Here is a 19,531-nt window from a genome sequence, read left to right as displayed (position 1 = left end):
AATACAAAAGGGTTACTTTTTATTGATAGTATGGACCCCCTGCGAATATGCCACCGACCATTAGGGGTCAGCGTAGCCCTGATCGAGAAACACGTCTAGAGAATGATACATGTATGATTGTGAATGTAGTAAATGAAACCCTTTTGGATTTTTTTCAAGTGAAAGTGAAAGGTGATTTGTTGAATTGGTGTGATAGTAGGGTAAGCAAGGACACACTTTCACATTTACATATAGAGTTGCATGTACAATATCTTACTATATCTTACTTTGTGACAACTTTAAGTCCTTTCTTCATTCTTCAGCCCAGACAGGAGATTTTGTGAAGGACTGAAAAGGTAAGTGGAGTGGAGAGTAACATACATACATTACATACATTAATAAATGTTTTATTTAGTTAATACCTGCATTTATGTTTTATTTATGTTTTTACAGCACAATTTTATTAAATCATAATTTACACATTATTACGTGTGATTTCAACCCAAATAATAAGACTGAAAAGGTAAAGTGATTTTGTTACTAAATGTGTGTAATATAGGGCTACATAGAGATAAATCAGTTAATAATCATAAAGTCGATGTGCTTGTCTTTTAAAGGAAAAACTATGGGAGCTACATGCACTAGTAAGTATTACTATACACAATTATACCCTTTGAGTTTGCTTATGTTTGCGCTTAGGTGGTGTAAATGAGTTTCAGTTGCTTTTTTAAAATACTTAGAATGTGGATAATAATTAACTGCATGAGCTTGAAAACAATCATGTGTGTATAGTGATCTGCCTGTTTCTCTCTTGCTTCACAGAGTGTTTGTGTTGCTGTAAAGACACATCAAAGATAAGAGTAAAAGAAGGTCAGATTTTACTGAGTGTCAACATAAATATATGAATTGACTTGAGTTATAAATTCAAACTTTTACATAATATTAATTAAAACACCTGTATAAGCATGCACCTCATTTTTTACAAATGTTCAATGATTTTATTTATACATCATAAATCATGATTGTGCAAGTTTAGTCAATGGTTAAGTGAGTGTTCTTTAAGTATTAAACCATGCCGGCTCCAGCCTGATAAAAAGAAGAATGCATGAGAAAAGCATTAGTAGAGCCGTGGGTCAGCACGAGCTGGTCATTCGATTTCTCAGAGGTGCACAAAGGCTAAATCCTTCACGCCCTCCCTGGGATCTGTCCTTGGTGCTGAAAGCACTCCAGGACACCCCCTTTGAGCCTCTGCATACTGTGAGTATCTCACAATGAAAACTCTAACACTCCTCGCATTGGCTTCTGTTAAAGGATTAGTCAATTTTCTTAAAAATTTACTATAATTTCTTTAATAATTTACTCACCACCATGTCATCCAAAATGTTGATGTCTTTCTTTGTTCAGTCGAGAAGAAATTATGTTTTTTGAGGAAAACATTGCAGGATTTTTCTCATTTTAATGGACTTTAATAGAGCCCAACATTTAATACTTAACTCAACACTTAACAGTTTTTTTCAACTGAGTTTCAAAGGACTATAAACAATCCCAAACGAGGCATAAGGGTCTTATCTAGCGAAACGATTGTCATTTTTGACAAGAAAAATAAAAAATATGTACTTTTAAACCACAACTTTTCGTTTAGGTCCGGTCCAGCGCGACCTAACGTAAATGCGTAGTGACGTATTACATATATAAAACGCACATTTGCGGACTATTGTAAACAATAAACTGACACAAAGACATTAATTAGTATCAGTTGACATACACAACGTAGGAACAGTCCTCTTTCTCAACACTTGAAACACTGAGGCGGAGTTTCACGTTCGTCCTCTGTGACCTCTTGACGTGATGACGTATTGCGTGGGGTCACGCTAGCGCATCACGACCGGATTTAGACGAGAAGTTGTGCTTATATTTGTTAATTTTATTGTCAAAAATGACAATCGTTTTGCTAGATAAGAGGCTGTTTACACTTGGCACTAACATGCGTTTTCATCGATCGGATCACAAGTGGACGACGTTAATGCCAGGTGTAAACGGTGTTCAAAACGTTTTGAACGCGTCCACTTTCGACCACTTTCAACCACATTCAGAGGTAGTCGAAACCACTTTCGATCGGATCGCTTTGGAGCAGTGGAACGCACATGTGGTTGAATGCGTTCGAACAGCCACACGCGACCGCCTTCTCTCCGCCCATTTATCTAATCTGAGGTACTAAATAAAATGTTTTACGTCTTTTATATCTTCTGGCATGAACATACGGTAAACTGCGCTATTTTTAGCCTTTCATTTATAAAACTGAAGCGGCTGATCTCCGTAGTTTCGTTTTGAAAGCGTGAAAGTTGCGCGATCCTATTTCATCAATTGCACTGAAAACTCAGAGAAAGCTCCAACAAATAAACGTACAAAACACTGTGCAGCATGTATACTTGCTAAACAAGCAGCGGGCTCCGGCATAATATAAGTTTGCGTCCATATAAACTCATAATTACTCCCGCTCGCGTTTGAATGACAGCAGAGAGACTCGCCCACCGTCTCACAGACCACCCCCTCATAGTATTCAGCACAGAAGCGGTCGAAAGTGGACAAAAGAGACGGATTTAAATACCAGGTGTAAACGTAATGTGTCTCTCTCGTCCACTTGTGATCCGATCGATGAAAACACATCTTAAAACCAAGTGTAAACAGCCCCCAAGATGCCTCGTCTGGGATTGTTTATATTCATGTTTATATATAACAGACATTTGTAGAGCTGCAAGCTGGGCGACACTCAATACTGTATGTTCACTAGATTCTATCTATAGTGTTCGTATCGAGCTGGTTTCCTCTCGGGTTCTCTCTTCAAACCAGTGAGAACACCGTAGGTCTGTTTGTATGTTGGCTTGCAGCCTCTATTTTGGTGCTGCACATTTGCACCATTATGGAAGGTCAATAGTGCAAAAACGTCTCAAAACTGTTTTTTGTACTCCTGCACCGCCTAGATAAACATGTGTTAGGCTAGGCGCCCACATTGTGTCCCTTACGTGGGGTTCCTATGTGTGTATAGTCCGTGGGGTTAAAACTCTTCACGTTTTCCCTTGGCAGAGCCCGCTCTGCGTCTCTCTGTCATACCATGTACTGTTCAGAGACCTCTATATCATATTTCATACGTCATCCAGTTAACCTTCTTAGGGGATGGCTTCCGCAGTGTTCCTAGTTCCGCCCAGTCTAGGTTCGCTGGTTCGCTATTGTGGGTATAGGAACAGGTAGTGACCGGCCTTAGGTTCCGCCCCCTACGTGGAGGGCGGAGGGCTTTTGCAGGCACTGGAAGGGTCCAGCTTCAGTGGCACTTTGGTAGGGATTCCCAATTCATCGGTCACAGCGTGAAAAGGAACGACTCGGTTACGTATGTAACCCTCAAGGGAATGGAGACTTCACGTCCCGTCGCCACAGTTTGCCGTTTCATTGCTGTTACCAGGCCGATGTTCCGATGTATGCTCGGCTTTCTCAGCAAATAATATAGCTGATTTGGTAAACGCACCTGCCTCTCGCTAAATACTCGTGCGGCGGGGTGGCACCGGCAGATGCACATACCTGCATGTCCAGTTCATTGCCCTTTTGTTAGTTTCTCGAAGTAGATTTGTCTCCGCGAATCAATTCCCAATTCGTTGGTCACTGTGTGGCATCTCCGTTCCCTTCCCTTCAAGGAACGAGGGTTACATACGTAACTGAAACGTTTTCATTTTACATTCAAAGTTTGAGAAGAAATCAGACAATTTAAAGTACTGCAGATCAAACTTACAAATGTAAAAAAACAACAGAAAAATCCAAATCTGTTCCTTAGATAGAGAATCACAAATTCAACTGCTGCCAAAAGACAAAGACAATGAAAACATACAAAATCAGCTAACTGGGGAAAAAAACAGAGTTGGAGAATCTGCAGCAACTTATGAGAGAAAAAGAGATCATAGCCCAGAACACAGTCCAAGAGCTGGAAACCAGTAAACATCAACTGGAGACACTGACTGAAAAGATGAGGAATAGAGGTAACAAATTTTAAAGAACAAAGGGAGAGAGGGTCTGGTTGACATTTATTTGTAGCTTAATACATGAAAGTTATAGAGATTACTGGAAAATACAGCCAAATAACAGGAAACACAAACCATCAGCAGTTGTGTTCAGATCATTCATTGAAGAACTCAGATGCAAAACCTGCTAAGTTCCTCTGAAATGGTTTACTTATAAATAATTAAGCTTTTTTTTTAATCAGACACCTAATGGATTCTGCAACAAATCATTATTTCTGAATGGTCTGGGTCCAGAATTAGGCATATTTGAATCAAATTTGATGAACATATAATACATACTGAGAATATTTGTTAAATATCATAATCTCAATTACCGGTTTAAGAGACAAATGTTGGTATTTATTTTACATTCAAATTTTGACAAGAAATCAAACACCTCAAAGACCTGCAAATCAAACTTGCAAATGCTTATAAAACTGACAGAAAATAAATATATTTTTTAGAAAATAAAGAATTACAAATGGAACAATTAGAACAACAAGTGCTGCAAAAAAACAAAGACATTGAGGAAAAAGAGAATCAGCTAAAGGAGAAAAACACAGAGATGGAGAATCTGAAGAAACTGATGAGAGAGAACGAGATCAAAGTCCAAGAGCTGGAAACCAGTAAACATCAACTGGAGACACTGACTGAACAGATGAGGAATATAGGTAAGAAATTTTAAAGGACAAAGTAGAGAGGGTTTCGTTGACATTTTGTTTGTAGCTTATTAAATGTAAGTTAGAAAATTAGATTTCTGGAAAACACTTTTAAATATTGTGTCAACAACAGGAAGTGAAAACCAGTAGTTGGGGTGTTTGAACAGTAAATTACTGGTTTAAATGTGAAATGTTGGTCTTTATTGCACAGTTATAGATTAACAAGAAATCAGACAACTCAAAGAACTGCAGACCAAACTTACAAATGTAAAAAACTGACAGAAAAATCTAAATCTGTTCTTCTAGAAAAAGAATCACAAATTCAACTGCTGCAACAAAACAAAGACAATGAAAACATACAGAATCAGCTAAAGGAGAAAAACACAGAGTTGGAGAATCTGAAGAAACTGATGAGAGAGAAAGAGATCACAGTCCAGAACACAGTCCAAGAGCCGGAAACCAGTAAACATCAACTGGAGACACTGACTGAACAGATGAGGAATACAGGTAAGAATAGAGGTTTGTTAAAAACATGCCCGAGGCAAATACATTATTAAACAGCTGTCCCTTGTGGTTAAATTGTGTTTGTTAAACGTGTATATCCATCTACAAAAAAGGATAATTGCTATGAGCAAAGCTTTTTGTTCAAAGCTTTAATTCACTCTGATTAATATACCAACAACATTGTGCAGCTCAATCAGAACAGGCAGACCAACTTATATTCAATTCAATTCAATTTTATTTATATAGCGCTTTTCACAATACTTAATTGTTTCAAAGCAGCTTGACATTAATAGAAGCAGTAAAAGCACAGAAAAACGACAGATAGCACAACATAATAATAAATAGCATAAGCAGTCAAATTTGCTGCGGCTATGACTCGACATTATGAGCGAGTGTATTACTAATGTAACGTCTAGAAGAAGAAGCTAAGTTAAGCCCAAGCAGGCTACCTCCCCGGGTTAAAAAAACCCCTAGGAGAAAAAACAAAAACCCCAGGTTGTTTAGCCGAGGAAATAAAAAATAAAAAGTCCTAGGAGGGAAAAACCCTTGGGAGATATACATGTACAGTGGGGCAGAAAAGTATTTGGTCGACCGCCAGTTGTGCGGGTTCTCCCACTTGAAGAGATGGGAGAGGCCTGTAATTTTCATCACAGGCACACTTCAACCATGAGAGACAAAATGAGGAAAAAAATCCAGAAAATCACATTGTCCGACCCTCTAAGAATTTATTTGCAATCTATGGTGGAAAATAAGCATTCGGTCAATAACAGAAAAGCAAGATTTCTTTCTCTCACAGACCTGTAACTTCTTATTTAAGAGGATCCTCTGTCCTCCACTTGTTACCTGTATTAATGGCACCTGTTTGAACTTGTTAGCAGTATAAAAGACACCTGTCCACAACCTAAAACAGTCAGAATGCAAACTCAACTATGGCCAAGACCAAAGAGCTGTCAAAGGACACCAGAAACAAAATTGTAGACCTGCACCAGGCTGGGAAGACTGAATCTGCAATAGGTAAGCAGCTTGGTGTGAAGAAATCAACTGTGAGAGCAATTATTAGAAAATGAAAGACATACAAGAACACTGATAATGTCCCTCGATCTGGGGCTCCACGCAAGATCTCATCCCGTAGGGTAAAAATTATCACCAGAATGGTGAGCAAAAATCCCAGAACCACATGGGGGAACCTAGTGAATGACCTGCAGAGAGCTGGGACCAAAGTAACAAAGGCTACCATCAGTAACACACTATGCAGCCAGGGACTCAATTCCTGCAGTGCCAGATGTGTCCACCTGCTTAAGCCAGTACATGTTCGGACCCGTCTGAAGTTTGCTAGAGAGCATTTGGATGATCCAGAAGAAGAGTGGGAGAATGTCATATGGTCAGATGAAACCAAAATATAACTTTTAGGTAGAAACTCAACTTCTTGTGTTTGGAGGAGAAAGATGCTGAGTTGCATCCAAAAAACACCATACCTACTGTGAAGCATGGGGGTGGAAACCTCATGCTTTGGGGCAGTTTTTCTGCAAAGGGACCAGGACGACTGATCCGAGTTAAGGAAAGAATGAATGGGGCCATGTATCGTGACATTTTGACTCAAAACCTCCTTTCGTCAGCAAGGGCATTGAAGATGAAACGTGGCTGGATCTTTCAGTATGGCAGTGATCCCAAACATACCGCCCGGGCAAAGAAGGAGTGGTTTCGTAAGAATAATTTCAAGGTCCTGGAGTGGCCTAGCCAGTCTCCAGATCTCAACCCCATAGAAAATCTTTGGAGGGAGTTGAAAATCTGAGTTGCCCAGCGACAGCCCTAAAACATCACTGCTCTAGAGGAGATCTGCATGGAGGAATGGGCCAAACTACCAGCAACAATATGTAAAAACCTTGTGGAGACTTACAGAAAACGTTTGATCTCTGTCATTGCCAACAAAGGGTATATAACAAAGTATTGACATAAACTTTTGTTATTGACCAAATACTTATCTTTCACCATAATCTACAAATAAATTCCCAAAAAATCAGACAATGTGATTTTCCGGACCCTTTTTCTCATTTTGTCTCTCATAGTTGACGCGCACCCCCGACAAAAACCACAGGCCTCTCTCATCTCCCCAAGTGTGAGAACCCGAACAACCGGTAGCTGACTAAATACTTTTTTGCCCCACTGTATATACACACATATAAGCGGATAAGGAGATTAAGCGGAGATTAAGCGGAGAGTAAACGGAGATTAAGCGGGTTCTGCCGGTGATCGTTGGTCAGGCATCAGCTGGGCATCACATTGAGGGACGACCAGTAGATCAGAGGTGTGTCGACTTTCACATCTACCGGAACTGGGTCTGTTTGTCCCATTGTCCTCAGGGTCGAGGACAAGACAGGGAGAGAAAAACAAAATCATATTAGCGTAGGGGCAGTTCACATGTAATGCAAGTGTCACACAGTGATGTGGTTTAATCAGCTTAGTTTCAGACAGACTAACTATTGCGGCATAATTATATTATCCACAGTTGAGGATTTTGCAAATTGGGGGCCCACTGCGACGATATATATGGTAACTAAGGGTCACCTTCCGATATTTAAGAGAAAATGAAACCTGACGACCCGTTTGACTAAGGCCTGTAACCCCACTGTCGTCGTTAATGCAGGTTCAGTGGCAAACGGGTCTATATTGCATACTATTTACAAGATCACGAGAAAACGCCAACATCGCAACCTGACCATACGTGTCAACCCGTTTGACTAAGGCTGGAGGCCCCACTGTCGTCGTTAATGCAGGTTCAGTGGCAAACGGGTCTGTATGGCAAACTATTCTCAAGACACATGAAAGCGCCAAAATCGCAACCCGACCATACGTGCCAACCCGTTTGACTAAGGCCGGAAGCCCCACTGTTGTCGTTAATGCAGGTTCAGTGGCAAATGGGTCTGTATGGCATACTATTCACAAGACACACGAAAATGCCAAAATCACAACCCAACCATACGTGCCAACCCGTTTGACTAAGGCTGGAGGCCCCACTGTCGTCGTTAATGCAGGTTCAGTGGCAAACGGGTTTGTATGGCATACTATTCAAAAGACACACGAAAATGCCAAAATCACAACCCAACCATACGTGCCAACCCGTTTGACTAAGGCTGGAGGCCCCACTGTCGTCGTTAATGCAGGTTTAGTGGCAAACGGGTTTGTATGGCATCCTATTCACAAGACACACGAAAGTTCCAAAATCGCAATCCGACCATACGTTAAGATAAGGTTTTTATTTATTTATTTGGTTGGTCTGTGTTATGACCGTGAGTGCTTTGTTCCGTACAAATAACTATTTCGAGTTAAGTACCTTTACTAGACAAATTATGCGAATGCTTTGTTGAAGAGAAAAGTTTTTAGTCTAGATTTAAAATTATCGTCTGTGTCCGATTCTCGGACATCGGATGGTAAATCATTCCAGAGCTTAGGGGCTAAGTAGGAAAAGGATCTTCCACTTTTAGACACTTTTGATAATCTAGGGATAATCAAGAGACCAGAATTTTGCGACCGTAGTGTGCGTGATGGATTGTATTCTGATAGTAATTCTCTAAGATATGAGGGTGCTAGGCCATTTAAGGCTTTGTAGGTGATTAGTGATATTTTAAATTGTATGCGATATTTAACTGGTAGCCAGTGTAAAGATGCCAGAATTGGGCTTATGTGGTCGTACTTTTTAGATCGAGTATGTACCCTTGCGGAAGCATTTTGAACTAGCTGAAGCTTGTTTACTTGATTTGCATGGCATCCCCCGAGTAGAGAGTTACAATAGTCTATTCTAGAGGTCATAAAAGCATGGATAAGCTTCTCTGCATCAGATGTAGACAGTATATGGCGTATTTTCGAGATATTTCTAAGATGGAAGAATGCTGTGCGGCAGACGTTGGCGATATGACTATCGAAGGATAAGTTGCTGTCGAACATCACACCTAAGTTCCTAACCGTGGAAGATGGCACCACAGTGCAGCCATCTATGTGCAACTTGTAATCTGACATATTATGTTTGTAGCGATTCGGTTCAATAATAAGTATCTCTGTCTTATTGGAGTTCAGCTTAAGAAAGTTATGTGCCATCCAGTCACTAACATCGCTAAGGCAGTCTGTTAGCTTAGAAAATGTGTGTGTTTCGCTGGGATGTGAGGAGATGTAAAGCTGGGTATCATCCGCATAGCAGTGAAAACTTATGTTATGTTTCATTGTCTGACATTGTTTTAGCAATTTCACATATCTCTTTAATATTATCTTTGGTGATCTCCGACTGGCGGAGTCTGGTGTCATTCGTGCCGGCGTGAATAACAATTTTAGAAAACTCACGCTTAGCATTAGCCAGCACTTTAAGTTTTGATCTAATGTCTGAAGACCTGGCTCCCGGTATACAATCGACTATGGTGGCTGGTGCCTCAATGTTCGCGTTTCTAAGTATCGAATCTCCAATAACCAAGGCACTATTAACAGACGTCTCAGTCGGTTTATTGCTTAGAATATCGAACCTGTTAGAAATTACCAGGGGGGTCTTGGGTGGGCATCGGATACGACTGTGCCGCCTGACAGTCACCCAGTTAGTCGGCCGCCTTGACTCAGATGACGAAACCGAGCTATGTGTATTATGTTTAATACTAGGCGCACCCGAAACAGTGTTTGTAGCATTAGCGTTATTAGCGTTTGTAGCATTAGGTATTAACGTTTGTAGCATTAGCGGTATTAACGTTTGTAGCATTAGCGGTATTAGCGTTTGTAGCATTAGCGGCATTAGCGTTTGTAGCATTAGTGCTATTAGCGTTTGTAGCATTAGCGGTATTGCTGTCATCAACTAGCGTTTGGATGCGCGCTGCTAGTTCTGCAATCTTATCCGTCAGCCTTACTACTTCAATACACTTAGCACAAGTAAACCCCTCTGTGCTGATGGAAGAAGCTAAACTGTACATGTGGCAAGTAATGCAGGTTACAATAACAAGCGGAGTCTTACCGCTTTCATGTTGGGTGATGGCGTCTTCGGTCACCTGGACGCGGTCCGTGAAGCTACATCGCGAGGGAAGCTCGCACGCAGCACGCCCCGATCGCCTGCGGACGTCTGTAGCCAGGGTGATGTGAGGCACGCTGAATCTGCGAAGGCCGGGCAGCAGCTCCTCCACGGCTTCCCGATCGCTTTCATTCTGGGCGATGGCGTCTCCGTTCCCTCGAGCGCGGTCCGTGAAGCTGCACCACGTAGGGTGTTCGCATTTTGCACGCCTCGGTCGCTTGTGGACGTCTGGAGCCTGTGTGAACTGGGCGCTGTACGTCACGTAGGATCTGCGATAACCGGGTATCAACTGCTCCACAGCTTCCCGCTCAGGTGAGGACATGTCTGAATAGCATACATTGGATGAGTCCGCCATTAGATCGGCAAATGGTAACCACACCGCCACCTGTTTGTTGATGCTAGCGGGCTATATGCTAACACTGGGTGTTTAGTAGTGAAAAATCGTTTCACGTGGTAGTACTGCTCAATAGTCGTCACGGTAAAGTATTCTTGAGATAAACGAATATGTTATATTATATAAATAGGAACAAGGTAGTCAGAAAATAGGATTTGGATGATAAACTCGACGGAGCTCTGATCTATTCTGTCTTTACACTGGCAATTACGTCAGCAACTACGTCAGCAACTACGTCCGAGCGCTAACATTAACCTTTAGCCGATAATATATCAGTTGACGCGATTTAACAGTATTTACATCACACAACTTTAAATATACACTTTCACAGTAATAACGAAGGCACTGTAAAAATGAACAATTTGAAAAATGCATTTACTGTGAGGAGATTCAGCAAATGATTTTACACACCTTTGTTTTAACTTCAGTCTCTCATTCGTTTATACTGGAGTGGAGGAGCTAAATGCCGCCACCTAGCATACTGGATGAATTTATTTTACAAATCTGAAAAGATTGGGGGGGGGGGTTGACAAAACATTCAGCCCCAGAAATTGAATATTCCTGGTTTCATAACATATCGGCGACGATTCGACTGTGAGATTGGAAGTTGAATCAGGCTTCTCCTATTAATGCATAGAATCTTCGACCATTCGGGGTCATCCTTAATACATGTACATTGATAATAGAAAATGGCTTTTGAACTAAGCAAGAAGCTGTTGCAGTGTTTATTCATATTTATGAACTTTATAAATATATTACATTACATACACAGCTTCAAAACATGGGCCAACATCTGCCAACCACCGCACGTCACTATAAGTTTGCGCCTACTATTTACTCCAATAGAGTAACTACGTCACGGTAGAGTGGTTGCTCCCACAAAATTTAATATAAATAAATCAAAGCACTGTAAAATATCAGTTTTGGTTTAAGAAAACTGCTACAGTAGAAGTAGGCTACTAGTAAAGAATTAATATCTGACGAGTCTGATGGAGTCTGGGGTGGGCAATTGGGGTGGCCAATTACGCAGGATTTTGCTACATTAGATAAGGCAATGGCTATTTATTATTATTGGTTGCCTTGCCAGATCACTCATACACTATGCCTGCTTTAAGTTAAATATAACATTAGTTTTTGAACCTATAGCTGTTTCTTTTTTAAATATATGCATTTGTGCTTGGAGGTGTAGGTTGTTGCTACATGGCAGGTGGCACCTTGGAGGTTTTGGGAAAAAATTAAATTTGGTTTTGCATTTTAAGTTTGATTATGTAGGGACAGATCATATGTTTATGTCTTAAATTTGAGAAGACTAGTGAATTGTTTTTAAGTGGGGCACAAAATGCGAGGATGCCTGAAAGAAAACCTGCAACGCTTACCTCACCTCCAGGCCTTTTCTGACTCATCCACTGTTCTGCATTTAAAGCGCTGCAAAGATGAGTGCAATCACATCAATCTAGCTCCTGTTTATAAAGAAAAATTATAATGCGAAGTGGAGTTAAAAAAAACATGTTTTGTGTGAATCCTCCTTAGCCTTACCCTGGAGTTGATTCACTCTCCACCTGTTCAGCATCTATTTAAACATACAAAAAAGTATGTTCTGGGTTTTTGAAAGTTACATATTAATACCACGTATTAACAGTGAGAACAGGCTGTTATTTCACATTCAGTTCGAAAAGAAAACAAACAATTCAAAGAACTGTAAATCAAACTTACAAATGCTAAAGAAAACAACTAACAGAAAAATCTAAAACAAATAGAAAAACAACAGAGGACCAAAGACATTGAAGAGAATCAGCTAGAGGAGAAAGACACAGGGAGGAAAATACTGAGCAAGAAAGAGATCCCAGTCCAAGAGCTGGAAACCAGTAAACATCAACTGCATACACTGATGAAGACCAGACAGATGAGAGATATAGGTAAGAAATGTTAAAGGACAAAGAAAGTGTCTAGTTGACATTTATTCATAGCTCAATGTAATACATGAAAGTTAAAAGATTACTCTGAAAAAAAGGGACTAAAACATTCATCAATTATGTGTAATTTATAACTGGACGCATTATATATATATATATATATATATATATATATATATATATATATATATATATATATACATACATAAAATAGTGGAAGATACTAGTTCGAGACAAACTAGTATCTAGTCATCTCAGCGTGAGCAAAAAGACCACTTGGCTTCACGGGGAGATATTGGGTACGTACAAATGTGGATTTTGCAACCACTGTTCAAACATTAAAGAGTGTAAACAGTTCATTGATTTTAAAACTAATAAGACATATAACATACAATCATTCATTAATTGCAATACCACTTTTGTAGTCTACCGTTTATCTTGTACATGTGGTTGCTTTTACATAGGCCGAACAAAGAGGCGTCTTAAAGACAGAATTTCAGAACATAAGAATGCTATTAAAAAGGCAAATTTTGATTACCCAATGGCCAAACACTTTTACAGTGCACATAATAGCAACCCAGATGGTTTAATGGTTGAAGGTCTAGAGACAATTAAAAAGAACATTAGGGGTGGTGATAGATTAAGAGTACTATTACAAAGAGAAACTTTTTATATATATAATTTGCAGGCTATGACATACCCAGGACTCAATGATGAAATTGACTTTAGTCCCTTTTTGTAATTTTTTTTTTTTTTTTTTTTTTTTTTTTTTTTTGTGTCTTTACTCTTGTGTAATTGCCATCTAGTGGTCTTTTCTTGCAATGTTTTACATATGGGAATTCATTACCTTTGTGATGTCATTCAGGTGTTTGTGATTAGCTGACTTTTTAAGTGAAGATTGTTTGCTTGATCAGTATACCCTGAAGAAGGCTATCTGTGCCGCTACGCGTGGGTTACTGCCATGTTTTTAATGTTATAGCCATATTTAAATAAAGGCTTTTTACCTTTTGATATATGAAGAGTGCCTTGGATTCCCCTTTTTTTCACGTTTAGTATACCCTACACCAAAGAGCACCTAACTAATTTTTCCCAAACCAAAATTTTTTCAGCTATTTTTGAGCACTTTGGATTTTTTCTGATTTCATAATAACATCATCATTTGGGTAATTTATTTTTATTTATTTCATTTATCTAATTTTCTAGGGGAAGTCAAACTGTACTCATTTTTGGCTGGAAAAACAAATGACTCTCACAAGAAGTTTACTGACATTCTGATCAACCGATTTCAGGATCTAAAGGAAGTTTCTACAGTGGAACAGAGTAACATTGTTTTGGTTTTCTGTCCTATTGTTTCTCGAGCTGGAACTGATATTGAAGCAGCACTGAAAAAATTCACAGAGTCTACAGGTTGTTTGATTATCAGCACATTATTTTTAATAACATACTTTACTTCTGATCTAGATGGTACATTCAAGGCATCCAGCAAATTTGTCTTTAATTTTGTCTTTTTATTTTAACAGCACCTAAGATGAATGTTCTAGTGGTGCTACATCACACGTTTGACCCAGAGAAAACTGTCCCAGACAGCAGCAGATGTGTTAAGAGGAAGGATATACTGACAGTGGACTGTCTGTTCTATGAGGATACAGGATTACTGGAGTGTCAGAAGAATCAGGATGCTATCGACAAAGTTGTGAAAGGGGTAAGAGAGCAGGTATTTAACAAGCAGCGTTATGGAAACTTACATTAAGCCAAGTTTCAACATTAAGACCAAGGTTAATCCCAGGCTCATTAATAAATAGTTATGCAGTGTGTGTTCTCCAACTAACCCAAACATGTTCTACAAGTTGGAGCCGATGGTGTATTGGGTAACGTTCCAACATGTGGTGCTTTCTCACACTTTCGGCGACCCGAGTTCGATTCCCGGCTCGTGGTCATTTGCCGATCCCATACCCCTCTCTCCTCCCTGTACTTTCCTGTCCTCTCCTCATTCACTGTTAATAAAGGCAAAAACAGGCAAAAAAAACATGTTCTACAAAACAGAATTAAACATGTGTACACAAAAATCACTGCAAAAGATGCTTTCCAACAGGTTTTATCGTAGTTTTTGTGCAACTCCATTGACTTGTATTAAATGTGCTGTGAGGTACGGTATTACTCCGCCGCCAGAAACGGAAATGGAGTTGTTTGTATTCTTGCAATTGGCAAAGGTGGATTATCGCCACCAACTGGGCTGGAGTGTCTATTATTCAAGCTCTCAGCGGAAGAATGTACGAGTGTGAGGCGTTTGGAAAAATAGGTCCACAAGTTTACAACGAATGCTAAAACACCTGTTGGAAAGCATCTTTTGCAGCGATTTTTGTGTGAGTACACCAGTGAACACCCCCGACCACTCGGTGAGTTTCACGTCTTTGTAAACGAAAGTTTAATGCAACTTAGAAAGGATTGTTCCAGTGGACCTATGCAGCCATTGTGGGGGTGGGGGGTGATACCATACTGGGAACTATATTCTCAGAAGATGAAGCACTGTTACTTGGGCGGAGTGATTTGCACAACTTTGACCGAACTCTCTGCTCCTCACCAGGGGGCTTCACCGGTGCGGCAAGCAAATTACTCCGCCCAAGTAGCAGTGCTTCGTCTTCTGAGAATATCGTTCCCAGTATGTATACTGTTAAAAGATCGCTGTGTCTCATATGACCTTGTTATTTGTACATGTTGTGACTGTGCAAACCACAACACATAAATAGGAAAATGTTTGCGTTATTTTGTCAATTATTGGGAGCAGTTTGCTAGCTGGAGCCATTCACTTGCAGTCTTTGTGCTAAGCTAAGCTAGCGGGGGCTGTGTCAGACTGAGTTACAGCACGCACATAGATGAGAAAGGTATGTATGGACTTATCTAACTCTGGGGGATACGGTGAATAAGCTAAATTCCCAAAATCTGGGCATGTTCCTGTAATGCGAATCTCAATTGCGCCGCCCAGCTTGTGTCATTTGTATCACCCCTCGCAAGTTTGCATTGACTTTGTTTGTAATCTACTCGCGCAAATGGTTGAATTCACATTTGGTCTGCTCGCCCCATAAAAAGCAAGGACAATTACAGTAAAACCCTGCTCTAAAGAGCAGTCTTTACAATCAGTAACATCTCTCAATACTAATTATTTACTCTCAGTCCTTAGCCTTCTTAACTTAAAGATCCTTTACTTTAACAGATCAACAATGCATGGGGGAAAAAGGAGGAACTTGCTTCAAGGACCGGTAAGTGTTGTTGAAATGATTAAACAAAATACAATTATTAAGTACAGCCCTAAAAGACAGATTCAGTGTCACTTAGTGAGGTCTGCTGGAGAACACAGTCCAAGAGGTAAAAACCAGTAAACATCAACTGCTGAAAAATGAAAATGACAGAACGGATGAGGATATAGGTAAGAAATTTTTAAGGACAAAAGGAGATATGATCTAGTTGAGGTTTATTTGTAGCTTGATGTAATAATATATGAAAATAATAAAAGAAATATAAAGAAATAAAAGAAAGGAGAAAGGAGAAAAGAAGAATACTGGAAAGCACTGTCAAACAACAGAAAAACCAAACCATCAGCTGAGTTGTTCAGTAAACTAGTTTAAAAGACTAGAATCTGAAGAAATTGATGAGGACAAAAAGAGACTGCTGGAGAACACAGGCCAATTTACATTTGACATGGTTACGTTTTTATTATTTTCCAAAGTACAAAAAATTAAGTTGATAATGTTAATTTGTTTCTGGATATTGTCTGCAAAAGATAATAAAACTCACAGTGATCTTTCATTGGTTTGAATTAGTGTTAGCTCTGTGTGATAATTTGCCCATTGGACTTATACACTGTAAAAAGCAAAAAGTTGGATCAACTTATTTATATATTATATATTGAAATATTTCCCATATTATATATTGGAAATTACTTCAAGTGGTAGCACGTACAAGAATTAATTTAAATTGTGAAACAAAAGTGAGACAATAGAAAAATTGTAAGTTGAAAAATTAAATTTTTTAGGTGTTACCAATTGAAGTAATTTTTTAATTGATCCAACGTTTTTCATTTTACGGTGTATGTGATTTTGTGCATGTTTATTTTGTGCATGCACTGTTTCACAACATTCTCGTTTTTTAGAAGCCACCAAACACTTCCATGTTTTCCCTATTTAAAGACTGTTACATGAGTAGTTACATGAGTAAGTATGGTGGCACAAAATAAAACGTGGCGATTTTTAAGTGGAACACATTCACGAAACGCTGTGCAAAGATGAAGTGCACGCATTTAAAACGATATATATTTAAAAATGGTGGTGTTTTCCATTAAACAACATTAAGAAAGTAATGTCGAACAGAATACATAGAATAAAAAATGAACATAGTATAAAATAATAATACAAATAACAATAAAAGTGAATGATTAAATAAATGAAAGCTTTTATTGAATTAATAAAATAATGTACTGTAATAGATGAAATAGAACACAAGTGTATGTTTCTACTCAGATCTATCACTACAAGAAAAAGATGAACATCATGAGAAACGTCATCAAGAACCTGGCATGGCATTAGGAGAGAAGAGACCTTTTGAGAGAAAAAACTCAGAACATAACAAACTGTTGATAAAAAGACCATCATTAGTCAAACAACCGGAAAGCAGTAAATATCAAATTTTAAACATTTCACAATGTATAAAAAATGAAGAAATCTATTTTCATATGATCTTGTTTTATTTCTTTAATATTTTATTTAATTCCAACTAATTTTCCAGGAAGAGTCAAGCTGTACTTAGTTTTGGCTGGAAAAACAAATGACTCTCACAGGAGATTTATTGACACTCTGATAAACCAAATTAAGGATCTGAAGGAAGCTCCTACAGTGGATGAGAGTGATATTGTTTTAGTTTTCTGTCCTATTGTTTCTCGAGCTGGAACTGATATTGAAGCAGCACTGAAAATATTCACAGACTCTACAGGTTGTTTTATTATCAAAACATTATTTTCAACATAACATTAAAGTTTCTATCTTTCCAAATACATCTAGGTGATATATTCATGTGGCATTCAGACAAATTTGTCTTTGATTTTTTTTCTATGAACAGCATCTAAGCTGAAAGTTCTTGTGGTGCTGCATCACACATTTGACCCAGATAAAACTGTACAAGACAGCAGCAGATGTGTTAAGAGGACAGATATACTGACAGTGGACTGTCTGTACGTTAAGGACACAGGATTACTGGAGTGTCAGAAGAATCATGATGCTATCGACAAAGTTGTGAAAGGGTTAAGAGAGCAGGTATTTAACAAGCAGCATTATGGGATTTGCCAAGTTACAACATAAAGACCAAATCCCAGGCTATAAATAGTTATGCAGAGTGTGTCTTTCAACTACTGTAACTCAAACGTGTTCTACAGAAACAGAATCAAGCACATGTGTACAGTAAGACTGAGAGCACTGTGCACATGTGTCTTTTTTGAGTGAATGGTTTGAGAAACTAGACAAACTAAATCAGTTACAGTGTGTTAAAAACTGTAATAGTATAGTAATTGTTGTTGAATTGTATTGAACACTGACAATGCATGTCTCAATAACAATTTTGTGTTTTGTATAGATTAGAGATTAGAGACAAACACCTGTGGATCCACTCGTCATTTAATCTACTAAAAACTGTGATGGGAAGAGAAAATTAAAATGATAAAAAAATTAATGACCTGACGGTGTGTTCAGATGACCTTCAGCAGCTTGTGACTTTCAATCCTATCTGCTTAGGAAATCATTTGTTTGTTAAGCAAAACAATGTACAATGTATGATCTATAAATTCTCTTTTTTTCTTGTTTTGAAATTAACTGAAATGTGTGTTTATACTCTAAAAAATTTAGGTTATTTTAAACTTTTATTGACAATCCAGCATTGGTTCAAATAGGGACAAACCAAACCCATTGGGTTGTATTTTAACCTATGCTGGGTTGCTTAAAACCATTATTGGTTAAAATATAAAAATTTTCTGGGTTAATTTAACCCAACACTCCCAAAGAAATGCTGGGTTGTTTTTAACCCAGCATTGGTCACAAAGGGACAAACCCAACCCATTGGGTTATAATTTAACATATGCTGGGTTGTTTCAACCCAAAATGCTGCATCATTGAAACCCACTGTTGGGTTAAATATACAAATTTTCTGGGGTAATTTAACCCAACGGCTGGGTTTGTCCCTTTGCGACCCAATGGGTCATTCTACAGAAAAGGTGGAATTCAGGTGATGGAAATTTGCTTAAATGAGCTTCTTTCAACATACCCAAAACTTCTTTAATAGCATTAATTAACTTGTCAAATCTATGAATCCCAAAACAAGGAGCTTAATCTATTTTTAACTTTTTAATAAATTTTAATAAAGAATCCATGAGTAATTTATTTGTTATTTGTGTTACCTGTGATTTAAACAACATTAATGTTGATACTGAATATTTTTTCTAATTACAGCTTGTGTATTTTAGCCTAGAAATCTAGACGCACCCTAGCGGCCGCAAAATATATTTGCTGCCAGGGTTTAGTCTAGGCACTCACAATACACTTAACAGCTCCAAAAACCAAAATTTGGTCAGGCCAATCACATCGTGTGTAGCGTCTGTGGGGCGGGCTTAACATGATGACGACAGAGCTGCCTGCGACGGTTCCTACTTGAAAACAAAGAATGGCTGCTGCTGCTGGCGAACAGCTTTCTTTTGAAGCGGCTTTGGCCGCGACTCTGGAGGACTTAGACTTATGTTTTTCTTTGAGTGAAGAGCAAATAACCCTACTGAAGTCCTTTTTAAGCAAGAAAGATGTGTTTGGAGTTTTGCCGACTGGTTATGGTAAAAGTTTGATATACCAATTAGCTCCACTGGTGGGGAAACGCATGGGACTCATACGTCACCTTCTTCGTTGCTCTGATTGGTCATAGCGCTATCCTATTGCGTGCAGAGGCATTTTGAGGGAAAACCTTATATCCCG

At 38.8% G+C, this 19,531-nt stretch overlaps 2 protein-coding genes across 5 annotated transcripts in view; both read left to right on the top strand.

Annotated features, from left to right (window-relative positions):
• The window catches only part of LOC129439929 (uncharacterized), a 112,370-nt gene that overhangs the window by 81,341 nt on the left and 11,498 nt on the right, over positions 1-19,531 (top strand). The gene's annotated exons all lie outside the window — the stretch shown is intronic.
• Positions 143-18,937, top strand: LOC129439928 (uncharacterized). Of its 2 annotated transcripts, XM_073860650.1 has the most exons (15): positions 143-335; positions 433-502; positions 597-623; positions 802-849; positions 3,803-4,004; positions 4,490-4,696; positions 4,991-5,191; positions 12,378-12,536; positions 13,737-13,940; positions 14,054-14,235; positions 15,745-15,790; positions 17,048-17,200; positions 17,313-17,516; positions 17,643-17,836; positions 18,153-18,937. In XM_073860650.1, exons 5-15 carry the CDS (start codon positions 3,908-3,910, stop codon positions 18,162-18,164), a joined length of 1,659 nt encoding a protein of 552 aa, XP_073716751.1. In that variant the 5' UTR covers positions 143-335; positions 433-502; positions 597-623; positions 802-849; positions 3,803-3,907; the 3' UTR covers positions 18,165-18,937. The 2 variants fall into 2 exon arrangements, with proteins under 2 accessions (XP_073716751.1, XP_073716752.1); XM_073860651.1 differs by lacking the exon at positions 3,803-4,004.

The sequence above is a fragment of the Misgurnus anguillicaudatus genome, chromosome 22 (assembly GCF_027580225.2).
Source record: "Misgurnus anguillicaudatus chromosome 22, ASM2758022v2, whole genome shotgun sequence".
NCBI classification, from domain to species: Eukaryota; Metazoa; Chordata; class Actinopteri; order Cypriniformes; family Cobitidae; genus Misgurnus; species Misgurnus anguillicaudatus.
Note: the sequence above shows the minus strand (reverse complement) of the source record. Positions and strands in the feature narration are given on the sequence as shown.

What these genes read in the sequence shown, in the direction of transcription:
- LOC129439928 (XM_073860650.1), top strand. Translation starts at nt 3,908, where the DNA reads ATGAGAGAAAAAGAGATCATAGCCCAGAACACAGTCCAAGAGCTGGAA. An exon ending in TGAACAGATGAGGAATATAG is followed by an intron (nt 4,697 to 4,990) that starts GTAAGAAATTTT and finishes CTGTTCTTCTAG; the next exon opens with AAAAAGAATCACAAATTCAA. An exon ending in AAAATTCACAGAGTCTACAG is followed by an intron (nt 13,941 to 14,053) that starts GTTGTTTGATTA and finishes TTATTTTAACAG; the next exon opens with CACCTAAGATGAATGTTCTA.